The sequence below is a fragment of the Cornus florida genome, unplaced genomic scaffold (assembly GCF_030987335.1).
Source record: "Cornus florida cultivar Cherokee Brave unplaced genomic scaffold, ASM3098733v1 CherokeeBrave_3.0.0_Hap2_Chr11, whole genome shotgun sequence".
In the NCBI taxonomy this organism is placed as follows: domain Eukaryota; kingdom Viridiplantae; phylum Streptophyta; class Magnoliopsida; order Cornales; family Cornaceae; genus Cornus; species Cornus florida.
In genome coordinates this window covers 7,540,138-7,558,902 of record NW_026775581.1, presented here as the reverse complement: position 1 = coordinate 7,558,902, position 18,765 = coordinate 7,540,138, and the positions used below count along the sequence as shown (strand labels likewise).

The window sequence follows — 18,765 nt, the reverse complement described above, 5'->3', positions numbered from 1 at the left end:
ACTGTTAATCGAAATTATAATCCTCCATAAACTCAACCCATCACCTTTGCCTATTGTTCAAATCCTTTTGCACGAAAAGATACTTGAGGCTTTTATAGTCCAAGAAAAATTCAAATTTCTCACCATACAAATAGTGCCTCCAACTCTTCGAGGCAAAGACAACTGCCATTAACTCCAAATCGTGAGTGGGGTATTTGAGCTCGTGAGTCTTCAACTATCTAAACCCATAAGCAACAACTCTTCCCTCCTACATCAAGACACAACCCAAACCATCATGGAAAGCATCACAATAAATGATATAACCAAAGCCACGCTCGGGTATGACCAGAATCAATGTCATAGTCAACCTCGTCTTCAACTCCTAAAAAGCGGATACACACATTTCATTCCACACAAACTTCACACCCATGCGAGTAAGCCTCATCATAGAAGCGGCTAAGCGAGAAAAATCTTGCACAAACCCTCGATAATATCCCGCTAAGCCCAGAAAGCTCCGTATCTCAAACACATTCTTTAGACTTTCCCAATTCAAAACAGCTTCAATCTTAAAAGGATCAACTGAAACTCCTCCTCCCAAAAGGACATGTCCCAAAAACTTCACCTTTAATAACCAAAACTGATATTTCTCATACTTGGCATACAATCGTTGCTCTCTTAAATTCTACAGTACTGTTCTCAAATGCACTTCATGTTCCTCCTTAGACTGTGAATACACAAGTATGTCATCCACAAACACAACAACAAACTTATCAAGATAGTTGTAGAAAACACGATTCATTAAGTCTACAAATGTCGCTGGTGTATTTATCATACCAAATGGCATGACTAGGAACTTATAATGACCGTACCGTGTACGAAAAGCAGTTTTCGAAATATCCTCCTCTTTGACTTTTAACTGATAGTAACTAGATCTAAAATATATCTTTAAAAAACAACAAGCATCTTTTAGTTGATCGAACAAGTAGTCAATCCTAGACAACAGATACTTATTTTTTATTGTGGCATGATTCAACTTCCGATAATCAATGCACAACTTTAAGGAACCATTTTTCTTCTTCGCAAACAAAACCGGTACTGCCAACGGTGAAACACTAGGTAAAATGAAACCTTTTATCTTCAAATCATCTAACTACTTCTTCAATTCCTCCAACTCCGCCGGTGTCATACAATACGACGCCATAGAAATGGGCGATGTACCAGACATAAGATCAATAGCAAACTCAACTTCCTATTGTGGTGGTAAGTCCGTCAAATCTTCTGGAAACAAATCAAAAAAATCACAAACTACTGCCAGATGCAATTTCCCATGAAACTCATCATCTTCGGCTAAAAGACAATCCAAAAAGAAGTCATGACAATCACGCCATTTAACGCTGTAAAATGATGAAACAAGAGAATCACTCTGATCTCCCACAAAACAAAAATAATCTCCTTCAGAAGTGCAAACCGATACCCTGCCCCTGAAATAATCAATCACCACCTGAAATGATGCAAGCCAATTGATTCCAAAAATGACATCAAAGCTCATCATCTCAAGAAGGAGGAGATCTATAATGAACCGGTCATTTTCTTCCTTTCCTTTTTCCTCAAATTTTGCGGATAAATTTTTTCCGTTGTCTTTTCTATTCTGTGTTTGGTTTTTCATCACTTAGTGTTATCTCGAGTGCTCGGAAATGGTTTCTGAGACTCTTTCCTTTGGACTGACAACTTCTTTTAAGGATCGAGTCATTTCCACATTTTTCGTTTTTCGACATTATTCACTTTTCGTCCTTTTCCCTATTTTGTCTTTTCCCCGTTTGTCACTTTTTGGCACAACCTTTGACTTCACGTATCTTCATTCTAAGTGGTTTCCACGAAATACGTATCTTTACTTTTGCAGTAAAGTACTCTGGTTACTCCCGGTGTCCATAGGGGCTGGATGCATAGTTTTTCAGAATCTTTTTCTTTTCTTAGGGTATTTTTCGTAAATATCTTTTGAAGTTATTTTATTTTAGAGGTTTTTAAGAAAATATTTTTGGAAGATATTTTCATTCTGGGTCATTAGTGTAGTTTTCACTTTTTGGAGGGGCCATTGTGCAATTAATAAAATATTTGTAAAAATGCCTCGTTTTGAGCCTGGATCCTCGTATGGGATTCATTTTCACTTTTTGTCAAGTCGTGTACTCTTATAATTGTCTTCTGGTCGTTTTTCCCCATTTTCAGGGTTTCTGGCCCTAGTTGCTGCCGAACTTGTTCGGGACATATCTCTCTGCTCTAGACTCAGTTTTTTACGGCGTTTCTTCTGTTGTTCATATTTTCTCATTTTGGCTCTTTTTCATTCACGTAGTTTTGCCATTTGAGCGCGTCTGCTCAAATTTCATTTTCCGGACTTGGCGAGACCCTTTCGGGCCACTTTTAGGGTTTTCCTATAAAAGAGGGGTGAGACATTTCATTTTTGTTTCAGGTACGAATACTTGGTTTGTGATGCTTATTATTCCTTGGATGACTCGTAGTTTTTAAATTTCCATTTCATGCAAATGTTCACATGAAATGTCATTTTGTAACCTTGTATATCAAAACTTGTATCTTTGATTCCATATTTGTAATGTGTACATAAGTACACCTTTTTCAATATATTTGACATGTATAAGATGAGGCTAGAGGCCAATGACATGTATCTTGTATTCTATGCACTTTCATTTTTAAGGTTTACTATGAAAAATGTTAAGTCCTTGTTTCACCATGTTTGCATCGGGTGTGGGAATTCTATTCTTTTTCTTTCATAGGGTCTCATTAATCATATATGAGGTGTGGCCAAGGGCCAAACACCATTTGTTATAGGTTTTGCAATTTTGTTTCATTTATTATATTTTAAGGCATTTTTGGCCGTTGAGAGGTCATATTTTGCATTGGGGTTTTTTTTAGGCCGCGGACCATTGGGGCGCGTCTTAAATATCTTTTTACGTTTGTGTGCATGTCCACATTTCACAAAACTCTTAAGTTTCAACTAAGGAACTATTTTTGGGTGATTTTATGAATTTTTATGAAAAATTCATGCATTAGGGTGTCATTTAAGTTCCTCTTTGTTTTGGCATGTTTTGGCTGCTTGCATGAGGCAAGGGAATGTTTTGAAACTTGTTAGGATCATGTAGAATGCATGCATAGCCTTAGAGACGGACCGGACACTTTCCACAGTCATTGCAGCAGTTTTTCATTGCTGCAACAGATGTGTCAGTCGGCTGATGAGGGTCCATCAGTTGGCTGACAAGCCTTGAGACTCAATTCCAGTAGGCTTTTTAGGAAAAACCTCATTTCGTCCGGCCGATGATTGGGCTTCGATCAACCGATCCTTTCTGTAGCCTTCTAATTTTAGCTTTTCTTAGACAGCTTTGTTGCATCAAATTTGAGAGATCATATCTCTTTCATTTTAAATCCAAACTGGGTCGTTCTGTGATCTAAATTTAAGAGTTTGAAGTTAGCTTTCCAATGGTACCAACCACTCATCAAAACTCCATCTATAGTGTGAGTTATTCTAGTTTTAGTGAGATAGGTTCGTGGTAACTCTTAAACGGGGAAGGTCGCTTTGTTTTGATTTCATATCTTTTTCATTCGGACTCAAAATCAGATAATTCTTGAGTCTAAATTTATTCATTTTTTGTTGACCTTCCAATGGTGTGCACGATGGCACTCATTTTAGTATGAAATGACCATTTTGCCCTTGGTACGTTTCTTTTCGGGTTAGGCATTCTTGCTTCATTTGCTTGACTCATTTGAGTTTCATGGCTTCATGGGAAGTCATATTGGTGCCTAAGGGATGACGTACATCTCTAGTGGCCATTTTGTTTCTTTCACTTCCGTATTTTGAATCCGTTAACGGGTCATTCTTTCGGTTCATCATTGGTGCATCGGGTTGAAAAACTTGAGCCGTCACAAGATCAAACTCGAATATCCATGCCGTAATCGTAATAGCACATCTATGACATACTCTATAAAAAATAATCGTGACTCCGACAAGTGTATTAATACTAAGCGATCTATCTAACTGACTCACCTCCAACCCCAATGCATGTGCAAAAGATGATGCAATGAATGAATAGGATACACTAGAATCAAGTAATATTCTAGCCCATAAATGAAACACAAGAAACATACCTCTGACAACTGATGGACCAAAGGATAGCTCAACTAGAACGATAGCCGAAGTAACTGCATACACTCTACCCTGGGTCCTTTGTCCTTGAGATCCACTAGCATAATAGCCTGACTGTTGTGTAGGTGCATTAGAAAGGGCTCCCTTAGCTGGTCGTCAACCCTGAGATGACATAGTGGGTTGTGGTGGTGGTGGTGGTCAAAACCCTGACTGAAATATGGCCGACTGCGCTAGTTTCTACTATGACCCCCTACCATTGACTATACTGCCTTCATGTTGTGGACAATCTCTCTTCATATGGCCCCTACTGACCACACCCAAAACAAGCTCCATTACCGGGTAAGCCTTGAGGACACTGTGACCTGTAATGACCCGGCTGCTAACATCGATAACACACTATCCCCAACCTAAAAGAACTAGTTGGAATGAGAGTGGTAGGTGCAGATCGTGTCAGTTGCTGTCCCTGAAAACCTGACGACTCGCTCTTGTGCTTCTTCTATTGTCGAAGAAGCTTACTCTGTGTTTGTTTCGTCTTCCTCTTTCTCCTTGGTCTTTGATATTTTATTTTGGGTTTGTGAAATTTCTTTGATTATCATCAAATTTATTCCCTTTGTCTGAACAATTGTTGGCTCATTCTAAATTCATGTTGTTTACGTGGTTCAACTTGAATTCCTGTACAGTAAATTTTCTTTACTTTGTCTGAAAATTATTGGTTCATTAATTCATAATTTGTTGTTCTAGAACTGAAGAAGAAGCTCGGTGTATGTTGGTGTTTCTCTTTCTATCTCTTCATGTTTGTTCATAATCATTCTCCTACTCAATTACGTATTGCAATTACTCTCTTCAATAGGATTTTGCTTGAGATTTTACATATAACATAAGTATGAAACAAATTGCGTAATGCTTGGGATGTTAAGTAGATTATAAGTTGAACTAGTATTTCTCCAATTAGAGTCAATGAATATCATCCAATAGGATTATGTTGGGATGTCGCGTACAACTTAGATTGACTTAAATTACAAACTACTTTGGGATGTTATGTACATAAGTATTTGCATAACAAAGAAACTTAAGAGTACAAAAATAATTAAACAAAAAAATCATGCCTTCAAATTGCTCTACAAATTTTTATATCTACTTTAAACTCAAACAATTCACCCATGAAACAAACAAATAAATGGAGGATTACTTTCTTTTTTTCTATTTTCTAGGTATGTCCACTTATTATCTCTGTTCCTTCTTAATAATTATTTTTCTTTTTCTGCCATTAATTTTATGAACACACGTGGACGGAGTAACAGAGTTCTGGTTTTTTTGGGAAATAAATAAAATATTATCAAATATCCCCCGTCCCCGTTAAGTGGCAAACCCAGAAGAGAGGGAAAGAGAGGGAAGGAGACGGCGTATTTGTTATGTATATATCATATATATACGGTTTTAATTTTCGTATATAAAAAATTACAAAAATTTTACCTTTTACAAATTGTACTTTATGACCCGGAAGATGATCTGATCCAAGCGAAGGCCCTGAATAAATCATCCCTCTATCCAGATTCTTATTACAAAAATCATGTTTTGAAAACAAGTCTCTTTTGTCTTTCATACGTTGCAGTACTAGTTAGGTTTGTCGGAAAATTCCCAATTCAAAAGCCCTATCTGGTAATTTCATACTCTTTCGTTCTTAATATCTCAATTTTCTCACACATTTTTTAAAAGCTCTAATACCAACAAACACCGAATCCAATCGTTCATCTCACGATCATCGACGGTTCTCGTTCACTCTTCTCATTGAAAAACCTATTTCTTCGTATTATTTACATATATAAACATATACTCCGTATGTATATATAATTATATATACAATAAACCATATATTCTCTTTTTGAGTCTCCGAAGTGCTCGAAGCCCTCTCTCTGTGCTTCGAAATTGTCTCTCTCTAGAGATCCCTAAATGATTTCAATCTTTGGAACCTTCAATTATCAGCTTCTGCAGTGCCGTTCTTGTTTACTCGGTCTCTGATCGTAAATTGTTGAAGAAAAGTTCAGATTTTGATACATTCATATCATCTTTGTCGTCGTGGGCATTTTTCTCTTCTTCTGATTTTTCTGATACATCTTTCTGTGATCATCAACGCAATAGTTTTATTTTAAAATTTTTGTTCTTGTGATTGTTAGTGTCCTTGTTTGGTTGATCGATTGAGAGGTGTGTTTATCTGAAATTGCACGTGGAAAGGTTTGAGCAAAAATTAGGGTTTAATGGGGATGAAATTTGAACGATGAACGATGCCTGTACTGCGTAGCGGAGTGCGCCGGGGCCGGGCAGCGAAGCAGCAGCCTAATCCTAATCCTAATCCGATTGAAGGTGAGGCGATTGCGACGAGGACTCGGAGAAGGCGAGCAGCCGCAGAGGTGCCCGGGAACGATCAGCCGGTCGATGAAAACGTAGTTGCGGCGGCGGTGGCAGCAGAGGCAAGGCAGGTTGAAGACAGGGTTTTGGAAGAACCAGTCCGTGTAGGAGGTGGCATTCAGGGGGAGGAAGTAGGGGATAAGCCGATGGATGATTACAATAGTGGTGCTCGGAGCGCGGAAAAGGCTCATGCCGGTGAAGATGAGGGAAGCACGGCCCCCCTTCCTGAAAGGGTGAGTTTTTTTACTATATACATTTTGTATCGTCATGTATTTTGGTACTTTATTAGTTGATATTTTGAAATATGTGTTTTTTTTTTTTTGGTGGATTGTGATGGTAAAAGTAAATGGTTCGGGCAGATACTTGGAAAAACTAATTTTTTTCTTGATTCTTTCTGGGATTTATGGTATTATTTGTGTTATTTATGGTATTAAAAATTCTGATATCATTTAGGTGTATTCTTTTCGTGCAGTTTGTTTACGATTGCAAATTAAAAAATAATCATAATAATAGCTATTAAAATAGAAATTTAATGTTTATTAAAGTTCTTATGATACATGTGGTTCTGGTATCGAGGGTGAAAGGAGGATTTGCTTTTTGGTGTTTGTAGGTTGTAAGTTTGATCCGAGTATTTGACCGTTAGGGGCCTTTTGTCTTTCATTATTCTTGTATGGTGTTACTACTGTAGAAAGATTTCTTTAGTGAGATCATGGAGTTTTTAACTGTTACCATTCAATTCAATATTATGTTGGCGTGGCCTAGGTCATATATAATCATTTTGTGCATTTCCTTGATCTTTGAAATTGTACTGCCTTTAGATCTTACCCTTTTTGGATTTATTCCAGGGGACATTAGATATGTTGATGGATTTGGTATCCCTTTTTATATTGTGACGTTTGTTATCACGACCTACCATACATGCTATTGTCCTCGTTTTCCTTAATCATTGGGAGTATTCTCCTGTTAATTAGATGATTAGATGGGCGATATCTTATTAAATGATGGGAGAACTAGTTATTTGGTTATGATAGCAATGAAATAATTACTTTGCACTAAAGCATCTTGTGCAGTGCTACTTTGGTGCTTGCCATTATGGTGTACATAGTGAGAACTAAGACCAACTCTACTTGTACAGAGCAGCGGAATTTTGTGCAGTGTTACATTGGTTTTGACTTTTTGGTTATTTTATAACCAAGCATTATGGGTTTTCTAGTTGCATATCCGTATAATCTGTAGCGTATAATCTAGAAATTTGGAGGATTCCTCACACTAATTAGAAAAAATATAGTATTTTCCCGATTTGGAGGAATATGCAAAAGTATTTCTCGCATGTTCATTTGGCAATTGGCAATTTGTTAGTTTTTGTACTTTTTGGCCGTTCACATTGTGTGGATGGCACATGTCGCCGCATATATGAATGGTCAGAGATCTGATTGTTCTAGTTTTTTTCACCCAGCTTTTCCTCGTGAAAGAATTTATGCCAAGAATATTCCATTCATCTTTTTCCCTTGTCTCCTATATTGGCTGTTTCCCTCACTCCAATGTTATTTTCCATTCCTACTTGGAGGTTCTAACTTAATGTTTCTTTGACAAAATTTGAAATCTGTTGAGATAGAACCTTGAGTTGTGTTGAGACATATTTGATTAGGATTCTTAATTTTTTTAACCTACTGAATGGTTTGTATGACTGGGGAAAAGTCGAAGCAATTATAGTTGTAGAATTACTATATAAAGCGTTGACATAAAGGAGTGACAACTCGATTATTCAATTTTTAACGCGTGGAAAAAAATTTCATTGAATCAATGTGGATTTTTTTTATCGCTTTCCTTTTTTCAATATCTGAACGGTGGATTTTAGGTCAAGCTTGTTTTAATTCTTTGAGCTTGGGGTAAATGCCTCAGGAATGACACCTGTGGACTCGCTGGCGAGGGTAACTGTTTCAACATGGACACGAGATATGCGTCGGATCCTTCACTGTACAGACCGGACATGGCTGTTGACAAAAATGTTGTGTTAGGAAGCTCAGGTTAATAGGTAATGGTGGTTTGGCTGTCTGGTTAGGAACGTAGAGTTTTGGATAGGTATTCACATGTTATATGCTTAGACTTGAGGACCAAGTGGAGTGTGTTATTCACGCTTGTAATTAATGACATACTGTTTTTTATTATTATTGTTATTTTTAATTTTTTACACACATGACACGTGCACGCTTTTCTTACACGATAATGTTTATTTTTACACTCCTGCACGCGTTTCTTACACGATAATGTTTATTTTTAACACGCCTGCATGCATTTGTTTAGCAACCTCCATTCCATATATTGCATTGAGCAAAGTCAGCAAACTTTCCAAATGTGTGTAACCCACCACTGACAGTCACCGCATATCACACAATTAACACTTCTGTGTTACAACTTATGGGTTAGTGGGTTATAGTTGTAACACATATAAATATATACTATATAGCATAATTGCATAGGTTAGTGGGTTACTTGCAACGGTACAGCTATCCTAGACTCGTAGTTACCTATCGTCATATATTCCAAATTCCAAATTAAAAATTACAGAGTACTAGTTTACATAGTCATTCATTTTTCTTTTTCTTTTTGAATTTTTTATTTTATTTTTTATAAAACCGTAAAAAGGCTATGAGTGTAATAGCCGATAGGTATAATAATTATACTTTTTGTAGACCTAATTATTTCTTTAACTTAACCAAAGGAAATAAATATTATCGTGTAAGAAATGCTTGCACACATGTAAAAAAAAATGTATATTATTAATTATTATACAAGTGTGAATAACACACTCCACTTGGTCCTTAAGTCTTGGCATATAACACGTGAATACCAGTACGTCCCTAACCAAATGGCCAAACCACCATTACTGATTAACCCGAGCTTCCTAACTCAGTGTGTTTGTCAACAACCTGTGTCTGGTCAATACAGTGAAGGGTCCGACGCATATCCCGTGTCTTGTCATGTCAACATGGACACCCTCGCCAGTGCCGGTGAGTACAGGTGACGCAGAGGAGAAAGACCAGTTTAGAGCACAATTTTTAATTGGGAGGGTTCAGTTCTCCTTTTAAATATGGGGATGAGAAGGTTATGATATTGGGATCAGAACAAAGGAGTTATTTTCGAAGTGCTTGTGAATCAAGCAACTAGAAAGGGAAAGCATGAGAGGCCATTGTTAGCTTAGGAGGTTGAATACTCCTTGAGAAATTAACTAGCCAACTTTTACTCTTTGGTGTTGTTTACATTGAGTCAACTATTTGCATGTGCTGATTTCATAATTGCACAGCATGGTATCTGATTGAAGTTTCTTTTACTTCTTTGGTGTTTATATATATTGAGTCAACTATTAGCTAGTGCTGATTTCATAATAGCACGACATAATTTCTGATTGTAGTTGTTTGTATTAGAAATTGGAAACATGAAATTTTGAGCTGGAAAATCAAAAATAGAATTGGAACCACATTGAATGCTCTACACACTTAAGTCTTACCCTTTGTTTACTAAGGTTTTTAAAATTTGTGGTAACAAGAAATTTAAGGTTGATATTTACATGTATCTAATTTCGTGGTTTCTTCACTACAGGTTCAAGTTGGTGGTTCCCCTTTGTACAGAATAGAAAAAAAGCTTGGCAAGGGAGGCTTTGGCCAAGTGTATGTAGGTCGCCGTGTTTCTGGTGGTAATATTAATGATAGAACTGGCCCCGGAGCTGCAGAGGTATGTAGAGAATTTTGCATCTTTTGTCCATTAAGTTTGATCTCCTCCTCATCTTCTTCTTCCACAAATAAAAAAAGTTATCGTTTTAAGTGGCCTCACCTCGTCCTTCTTTTCTTCATTCAATAACAATAGAATTTTCCTGTGCATTTTAGGTGGCCTTAAAATTTGAGCATCGAAGTAGCAAAGGATGTAATTATGGACCACCATACGAGTGGCAAGTTTACAAGTATGGTTTTTTGGTTATTGTCATAATTTTGGCTTTCATACAGTACTATCATCATATGCTTGAATAATTACTAGTTTTTTGTCATCCATACAGTACTCTTGGCGGCAGTCATGGTGTACCTCGAGTACACTACAAAGGTAGACACGGTGACTATTACATCATGGTAAGCTATTGTTAATTTTGGTGGTTCTGATTTTATGAAATTCGAGTATTCCATTTGCTCAGTCTGCCTCTGCCTGGTTTTAGATTGGCTGTATAACTGAAGATTTTGACATCTACAGGTCATGGATATGCTGGGACCAAGCTTGTGGGATGTTTGGAACAATAACTCTCATACGTGCGTATATTGAACAATCGACTTATGTTACTTATCTTTACATAATCGACTTATGTTACTTATTTCCCGACTTTCCATTACAGTCAACTCTCTAACAATTATTATTCCGTGAAAAAAGAACTCTCTAATAACTACGTGGGAGACACAATATTTATCAATTAATAGAATTAGAAAGTATTAATCTTTTTCCGTTTCCAATAAGTCAACAATTTTTCACTTCCCATGCAGAAAATTAGAACAAGATTGACGTTACATACATATTCAACATTAAGAACAAAAAGAAAAAGAAAACACAAAATACACTCCTAATGTTATATTATTTAATTATTGACTGAAATATTGAGAACATAGACAACTTAACTCATTTATTTTAACTCATTGAGAATTTCATATATTTGAACTTAGGTGAGAATTTATTAGTATTCCTTCTGTGTGTGCGCTCGCATATCTATGTACATTTCCATTTCAATGATTCATAATTATATAACTTTTTTTTTTTTTCTGAAATAATCCATTATTAGGAAAGAGATCATTAATTATCCACCACGGAATTACTTATTTAAACACATGCATATATATATATATAAATTATTTATACCACCATTGAATGTTTGTTCCTACAATAATTATCAAAACTATTAACTATTTAAGTATTAATTGGGGGAGGGTTTACCATAGTACAATATTTATTTTTCTATTTCCACATTGGCTTAATAACTTGTCAACTTTATTACTCTGAAATTTTTTATTTATAAAAAAAAATTGGCTGTAAAGTTGGAATATTTGGTCACATTCAGAAGAACCTGAATTGGAAGTTCCGAAAAAATGACTCATTTAATATTTTTCAGGCATTCGTACTTGTTAAAAAAAAAAAAAAAAAAAAAAAAAAAAAAAAAAAAAAAACATCTTTTAGTAATTGGGAATAGTTCATCCTATTTTCTTTTTTTTTTTTTGTAAATTTGTTAATATACTCTGAGAAATATAAAACTAAATAAATTTTGTGTGATTTCAAAAAAAATAGTAGGAAAATTTGGATTGAATTAGGTGAAGAAACATGTCATTGTAATCTTGGTTTCCATGTATTTACTATTATATTCTTTTCTTCTTCTGAAATTCCAGGATGTCCATTGAAATGGTAGCATGCATTGCAATTGAAGCAATATCTATATTGGAGAAGATGCACTCTAGAGGGTGAGGTTTTCTACTACAACATTTTGTTTGTCTTTTAAGTCATCTTGATTTGTTTTCTTTTGCGTTTTTCTTTTCTGTTTCATTTTATTTCTGTCAGGTATCTTGTGGAAACATTTAGATTGGTTTTCCTTCTTTGCAATGATTATCTGTACTCTATGGGGGCTGATTTGTTAAATTCTTTCATTTGTCTGAGATGAACCCTATAAATAACTTTTTATCCTCATTAGCCATTATGCTTTCATAAATTTAAAGGTTTGACGTAGGAAAATGGTGTAATCCCTTCAGACTGACCATCCAATTCCCCTTTTTAGGATTTATTTCTATGAATAAGAAATTTATGGTCCAACTATGATTCTTGCCTTTTCGTTTAAAAAAAAAATGATTCTTGCCTTTTCATTTTTTAATAATTGAGTATGAATATGACTGACACCGACTCTTGTTAGAATGTATATATGCTATTTTTGGAAATTGTGAATTATACTCTCTTCAACTAATTTTAAGAAATTTGGCAGGTATGTTCATGGCGATGTAAAGCCTGAGAACTTTTTGCTTGGTCCTGCAGGAACTCCGGATGAGAAAAAGCTGTTTTTGGTAGATTTAGGATTAGGTATTTTTTTTTAATCACATTCTCCTTAATCTTAAACTATTATTCCCATGAAGTGTGAAGTATCCAATTATTGTTGTATTCTGTTTTGGCTATTAGCTACTAGATGGCGAGATGGTTCAACTGGTCTTCATGTTGAGTATGACCAGAAGCCAGATGTTTTCAGGTACAGCAATCATTATGTTTTGTTAGTTTGCAAAAATTTTATGCAGTTTCTTTTATCATTGGTTCTTTATTTTCATTTTTAAATTATTATTACTCCTTGGCCAATATGCTTTCTGCTCTGGCAGGGGAACAGTCCGTTATGCTAGTGTGCATGCTCATTTAGGCAGAACTGGTAGCAGGAGAGATGATCTAGAATCTCTTGCTTACACGCTCATTTTCCTACTCCGTGGTCGTTTGCCTTGGCAAGGATACCAGGTTGAATTTCTGAATTAATTGTTATTAAAGTTTTTATACTATTGTGTATAATTTTTTGACATGATATCAATATTACTTTTCTTAGGGTGAGAACAAAGGGTTTCTTGTTTGCAAAAAGAAGATGGCAACATCTCCAGAAACTCTATGTTGCTTTTGTCCACAACCTTTCAGGCTGTTTGTTGAATATGTGGTGAACTTGAAGTTTGACGAGGAACCTAATTATGCAAAATATATTTCCCTCTTTGATGGGATAGTGGGTCCAAATCCAGATATTAGGCCAATTAACACTGATGGTGCACAGAAGGTACTTTTGAAGTTCTTCTGCATTCTTCAATGTTCCATTATCAAGCTAAACTTCTTATATACTTATGGGTTAAGTGCATTAACGCCCCCCTGAACTATGACCGGATTGCAACAAACGCCCCTGAATTAAAAGTAACCCCCTGAACTATGAGATTGTTGTATTTTATGACATTTGGTCAACCAACCGTTAACAACAAAGTTAATTTACCTTTTTGCCATATATACTCCTATAGATATATATATATATAGACTAAATCATTCCTTGCTAACTTGCGCCTTCACTGCTGTTTGATCCAAACTCAGCCATTGATTTCCTCTTCATCCTTCCAAACTTAGCGGCTGATTTCATATTTAATTACAGTTGTTCAGTTTTATTGATTTGTAGCACTAAACAATCCCTTCCTTCATCTTCACATGGTCTACTGAAAAAGTCTTCAACAAATTATCTATTGGGTGATAGAGAGGGACAAAAATAGCAAACAGAAAAACAGAAAATGGTGTTAAAGAGTCTTGGAATTGGTGTTGGGATTGAACACCCAGTAGCTCTCTGAACTTCACTCATAATTGAATAAAATAATTTAGAAAATCTAAAAAAAAATAAAAATAAAAGAAAGTACAATATAACAAAGGCGTAATTAGTAACACGTGGAAAGTTTGTTTATGGGTCTCGGCCTCATTTTTCTTCATCTTCTCCTTGTTGCTTCTGTAGCTGAATGTCGGTCCCGATGGCATCAGCGATTGGTATTGGATCCCTATTCCATGGCCTGATCCTTTTCGTTCACCTTCCATTCCGAGTTCTTTAATTGGGTTCCAAGAAAAACTCTCTCTAATTCTGTATTGCAGAGAGAAAAAGAACTTTTTGAACCCACACATACACTTGTTGGGATCTCCATTGAAGCTCTGTTCTTTCTATTCCTTCCTTCCTTGAATTAGCCCTTGACTGAACCATAAAAATTGCCACCCGCTGGAGATTCAATCTCAGACCACAAGCACTGAAGCTTCTTATGTGCTATTCTTTCAATTAATTCCCCTCCAAACATCGACCCCTGCAAAATCCTAAGCTTCAACAGTCGTTACCACATCTTTGGCAACGGATCAGAGGTCGGCGGATCTCATCAACAAAAGTAAATCTATGTCGAATGATTTCCACCTCTTCGTCGTTCTTGTAGCCAGAGTTGAGGTCAAATAAATAAAATAAAATAAAATAAAATAAAATAAAGAAAAAAAAGAAAAAGAAAAAGAAAAAAAGAGGGAGGTGGATTGAAGACGGCCGTAGATGGTGGACGTGGTTGTGAGGGAAGAGAATATTTGTGTGGGGGTGGGGGAAGAGAGCGGTGGCGGCCACTGTGGTTGAAGAGAGAGAGAGGGGGGACGGATGTATAACCGTATATGTATTGTATTTATTATAAGGTTATTTTTGTCTTTTAAATTTTTTGCTTTGTAACGTGTCACGTGGCCGTCTTAAACATTAGATTTCAAATTGCTGACTTACGTTTTGCAACAAGATTAGGGGTTAAATGTCTTTTAGATAGTTTGGGGGGTTTTTTGAGAGAGAAAAAGTTTAGGGGGTTTAATGCACTTTAACCCTATACTTATTGATTATTGATTTGATTTATTAAATATAATTCTGAAATGCACCTAATGTTGTAGTTTACCCATATGAAGCTTATCTATCAGGTTGGTCATAAGAGAGGCCGGCTGACTTTAGAGGATGAAGAAGATGAACAACCAAAAAAGAAGGTTCGTATGGGGATGCCTGCAACACAATGGATTAGTGTTTACAATGCCCGTCGACCTATGAAACAAAGGTACATTTTTTCTCACGTCTTGCGTTATATCTATCCTGGTTAAGCAAAATAAAATTTGAGTTCTATGCTTGTTAAGCCTTTGGTTTTCTTTGTTAGTGTCTCTCTCTCTCTCTCTTCTAGTCTTCTCTGTGTACTTTCTATTTTGTATTCATCATTTTTTCTTCTAGTCTTTCGTCTCTCTGTTTCAGTTTTCCTTATTTTTTCTGAAAAACAGAGTTCAGAAATATGAAGTTAATGTGGTGAAGAGTGAGATTGCTTGTGTTGATATCCATGTGGTAAGATGAGGTTGCTCATGTTGCTATCCTGTTGTAGGTATCACTATAATGTGGCTGATGCAAGGCTTGTCCAACACATTGAGAAAGGAAATGAAGATGGCTTGTTTATCAGCAGTGTAGCTTCATGTCAAAATTTGTGGGCGCTAATCATGGATGCAGGCACTGGTTTCACTGCACAAGTTTATGAACTATCACCGTATTTTCTTCACAAGGTGCATGCTTGTGTCACCATTTAAGCTAGTGCAATGACTTATCGTAACCTACTGCAATTCATTCTAGTGATACTGTATTTATTCAACATCAAGACCATTTTTCGTAGTTTGTAGAGCTGTATTTGAGTTGACAAAGTAATACTCTCTCTCAGGAATGGATAATGGAGCAGTGGGAAAAGAATTACTATATCAGTGCAATAGCTGGTGCTACTAATGGGGGCTCATTAGTAGTAATGTCGAAGGGTTAGTGCAAATTTTCCGATTAATATACTTTTCCGACTAGCTTGATAGAAGTTTCTCTTAGTTTTAATTATTTAAATTCAGGTACACAGTATTTGCAGCAGTCCTACAAAGTTAGCGATTCATTTCCTTTCAAGTGGATAAACAAAAAATGGAAGGAGGGTTTCTATGTTACCTCCATGGCCACCTCGGGGAGTAGATGGGGAATTGTGATGTCTCGTGGGGCTGGATTTTCAGATCAGGTTTGGACACTGCATGTTTGCTATCAATATGTCCATTATGTCAAGTTATACACCCTAGGCTGACTATGTTTGTAATTTTAGGTTGTAGAACTAGATTTTCTTTACCCTAGTGAAGGTATTCATCGGCGGTGGGATTCTGGATATCGTATTACTGCTACTGCAGCAACATGGGACCAGGCTGCTTTTGTTCTTAGTGTGCCAAGAAGAAAGCCAACAGATGAAACACAGGAGACACTACGCACTTCTGCCTTTCCTAGTACACATGTAAAGGTGAGTTAATAGTTGTTGTCTTACCGGTTGATTTGTCTCTGCTGCTGATTCTTCGAGTAATTTATGGTCTCTTTTGTTTGGGTTGGTGTTTGCAGGAGAAGTGGGCGAAAAATCTTTACCTTGCATCTGTTTGCTATGGTCGTACAGTTTCGTAAGATTAAAATTGTTGGTGGGTTGATTCCTGATGCCATGGAAAATATGAAACCCGGTTCGGCTCGGTTTGTCACAAGTGGCATACAGGCTTGAGCAATTTTGAGAGGTGCATATTTGAATTAATTGTAGAGTTCTAGCGAAGAAGCTATTATAGGGTCTCATGTTGTGTCTGTTAGTGTTATGTGGATATTCTCTCCTTCTATGGTGTCCATTATCTGTGAGAAAGGATTGTGGATGTCATTACTTAATACCCTTTTAAAGTCCTCTGTATAGTCTTGAACAATAAGTATTAAGTAGTAGTTGGTTGAGGGCTCATGCCTATCTCAAGTTTGGTATAAGCCCCTAATCTGTATCATTTTATTCATGTCTCCGTTCTCCCTTCTTCATGTGTCTTTTGCCTTCCTGCCTGGAGGTTTTTTATTTAATTTATTATTATTTTTATAGGTAAATTACCTTGTCAGATTTTTTGAATTTACTCTCTTTTGTAGGGGTGGGACTAACCCGAGTAACCTGAATTTGCGTGGGCAAGGTATTGGGACCATGGGATTGGAATTGGGTTTAAATTTTAAAACCTAAATTTATTTTGAGCGGGATTTGGGCAAAGATTTTACTAACCTGAAATACAAGAAATATATAGATATATATAATAGGGTATTCAACTTGACACGCTTGCTTTAAAATTTTAAAGTGAAAAAAGAAAAGATATTATACTAATTTTAGTTATAGAAACTTTAGTAAAATAAAATTTTCAGTAAGTTAACAAGTTTTAAGCATCTCCAAGATTATGTAAATAGCATAATTTATCTGATATTGGTTAAAATGGTTAAAAATAATTAGTCGTTTTTTTTTTTTTTTTTTTAGGTGTAAATCTACCCGACACATTAGATTTACACTATATATATATATATATATAGGCAACCATTCGAAATGCTACCGAAGTATCAAAGAGAACCACTTGGTGGCTACCGTTTTAATATTTTCATGCTACTCTTTTCTTTTCTTTTTTTTTGTTGAAATTTACAGTTTTGTAATGTTTATTTATTAGTAATAAGGAATGACCCGAGGAGCTCGAAAAATCAACTCAACCCATGCGGTATGGCATGATTTGAGTTGTGATAGATTTCATGGGACTTGAGTTTGCCGTGGATTAAGATATTAAAACCTTAAATTTGACGTGGGCTAATCCGTTGGCCGACCAATTTACCCAAGTCCCACTCATGCTTTTGTGAAGCTTTCTGAAAACTGATTTACAGTCACCCTTTGTTGAGGTCTCATGAGATCCACTTTAACCACTATTATTATCAATCAATGATCATTTTAATTTTGTGAAATGACAATTTTAACCAAATTCCATATATGCATACCAAACACTAGAAGGGTACCAAACCCTCCACCTTCATTGACGCTACTACACACCACCTATTTCATTCTCTCTCCTCTCCTTGTTCTCTTCCCATCACCGGAATCCTTTGTTGGCTCCCTCTAGGTTCCCACCCTCGTACGCTACCATATCTCCTCTCCGGGTGGTGTATTAAAACTCAAGTATATACAATGTATTTTAATACCCTAATGCTCTATTTGGTAGGAGTGATAGAATGAAGAAAGGGATGAGGTAACCCAAGGGAAAAAAAAATAGCAAAAGAGAACTATGGCGTGACATCTTTTTTATTTGGTTGAAATGATGGGATAAAAGGAATTTTTTTTTTTTTTTTCTATTTTATTTTTTAATATTGGTAAGAAATGCACACTCAATTTGTTCATTTGAGGACTCGAATCCTCACCATTCACTTTTAAAAGTAGAAGAGATACTACTAAATCACAAGACTCTTGATCACTTCCTGTTCGGCAAATCCTTAAGATTGTAAATCTATATACTAATATGTTTTTAAGCAAAATTCAAGTATCGAGTAGGGCTTAAAAAAGTAATTGAAGAGTAAAAATGGTAAAATTTATATTTATTTAGCCGTTTTCGTCCAAATTTGGAGGAACATAAAAAGTTAGACCATAAAGAATGCCTCATCCCTTCCTTTAAACCAAACATAGGAAATAACTTCCATCATTCCTCCCTTACATCCTTCCTTTCTTCCAACAATCTTGGTGGGTGTTTGGTTGGTGCTGTTGAAGTGATGGCTGGCGGAGGAGGGGCACACACAAATATATAAACGTATGTATATTTACTTCTTTATTTTTGGATTACATTAGCAGTCATTTTTCAAA

General features: G+C 36.0%; 1 protein-coding gene across 2 annotated transcripts; it reads left to right on the top strand.

Moving 5' to 3' along the window:
- Positions 1–5,969: 5,969 nt before the first annotated feature.
- LOC132283086 (casein kinase 1-like protein HD16) lies at positions 5,970–16,997 on the top strand. 2 transcript variants are annotated; one of them, XM_059784981.1, is made up of 16 exons: positions 5,970–6,768; positions 10,136–10,267; positions 10,420–10,493; positions 10,587–10,656; positions 10,775–10,830; positions 11,950–12,021; positions 12,534–12,628; positions 12,725–12,791; positions 12,916–13,045; positions 13,131–13,349; positions 15,026–15,156; positions 15,469–15,643; positions 15,796–15,886; positions 15,968–16,125; positions 16,207–16,395; positions 16,491–16,997. In XM_059784981.1, exons 1-16 carry the CDS (start codon positions 6,412–6,414, stop codon positions 16,548–16,550), a joined length of 2,076 nt encoding a protein of 691 aa, XP_059640964.1. In that variant the 5' UTR covers positions 5,970–6,411; the 3' UTR covers positions 16,551–16,997. The 2 variants fall into 2 exon arrangements, with proteins under 2 accessions (XP_059640964.1, XP_059640963.1); XM_059784980.1 differs by having other exon boundaries at positions 5,972–6,768; positions 15,014–15,156.
- The last annotated feature ends 1,768 nt before the right edge of the window (positions 16,998–18,765 follow it).

Excerpts from the sequence above, each read along its gene's own strand:
- LOC132283086 (XM_059784980.1), top strand. The coding sequence starts at position 6,412 with ATGCCTGTACTGCGTAGCGGAGTGCGCCGGGGCCGGGCAGCGAAGCAG. Across the intron at positions 12,022-12,533 it reads GAGAAGATGCACTCTAGAGG|GTATGTTCATGGCGATGTAA; the intron begins GTGAGGTTTTCT and ends GAAATTTGGCAG. Across the intron at positions 13,350-15,013 it reads ACACTGATGGTGCACAGAAG|CTTATCTATCAGGTTGGTCA; the intron begins GTACTTTTGAAG and ends ACCCATATGAAG.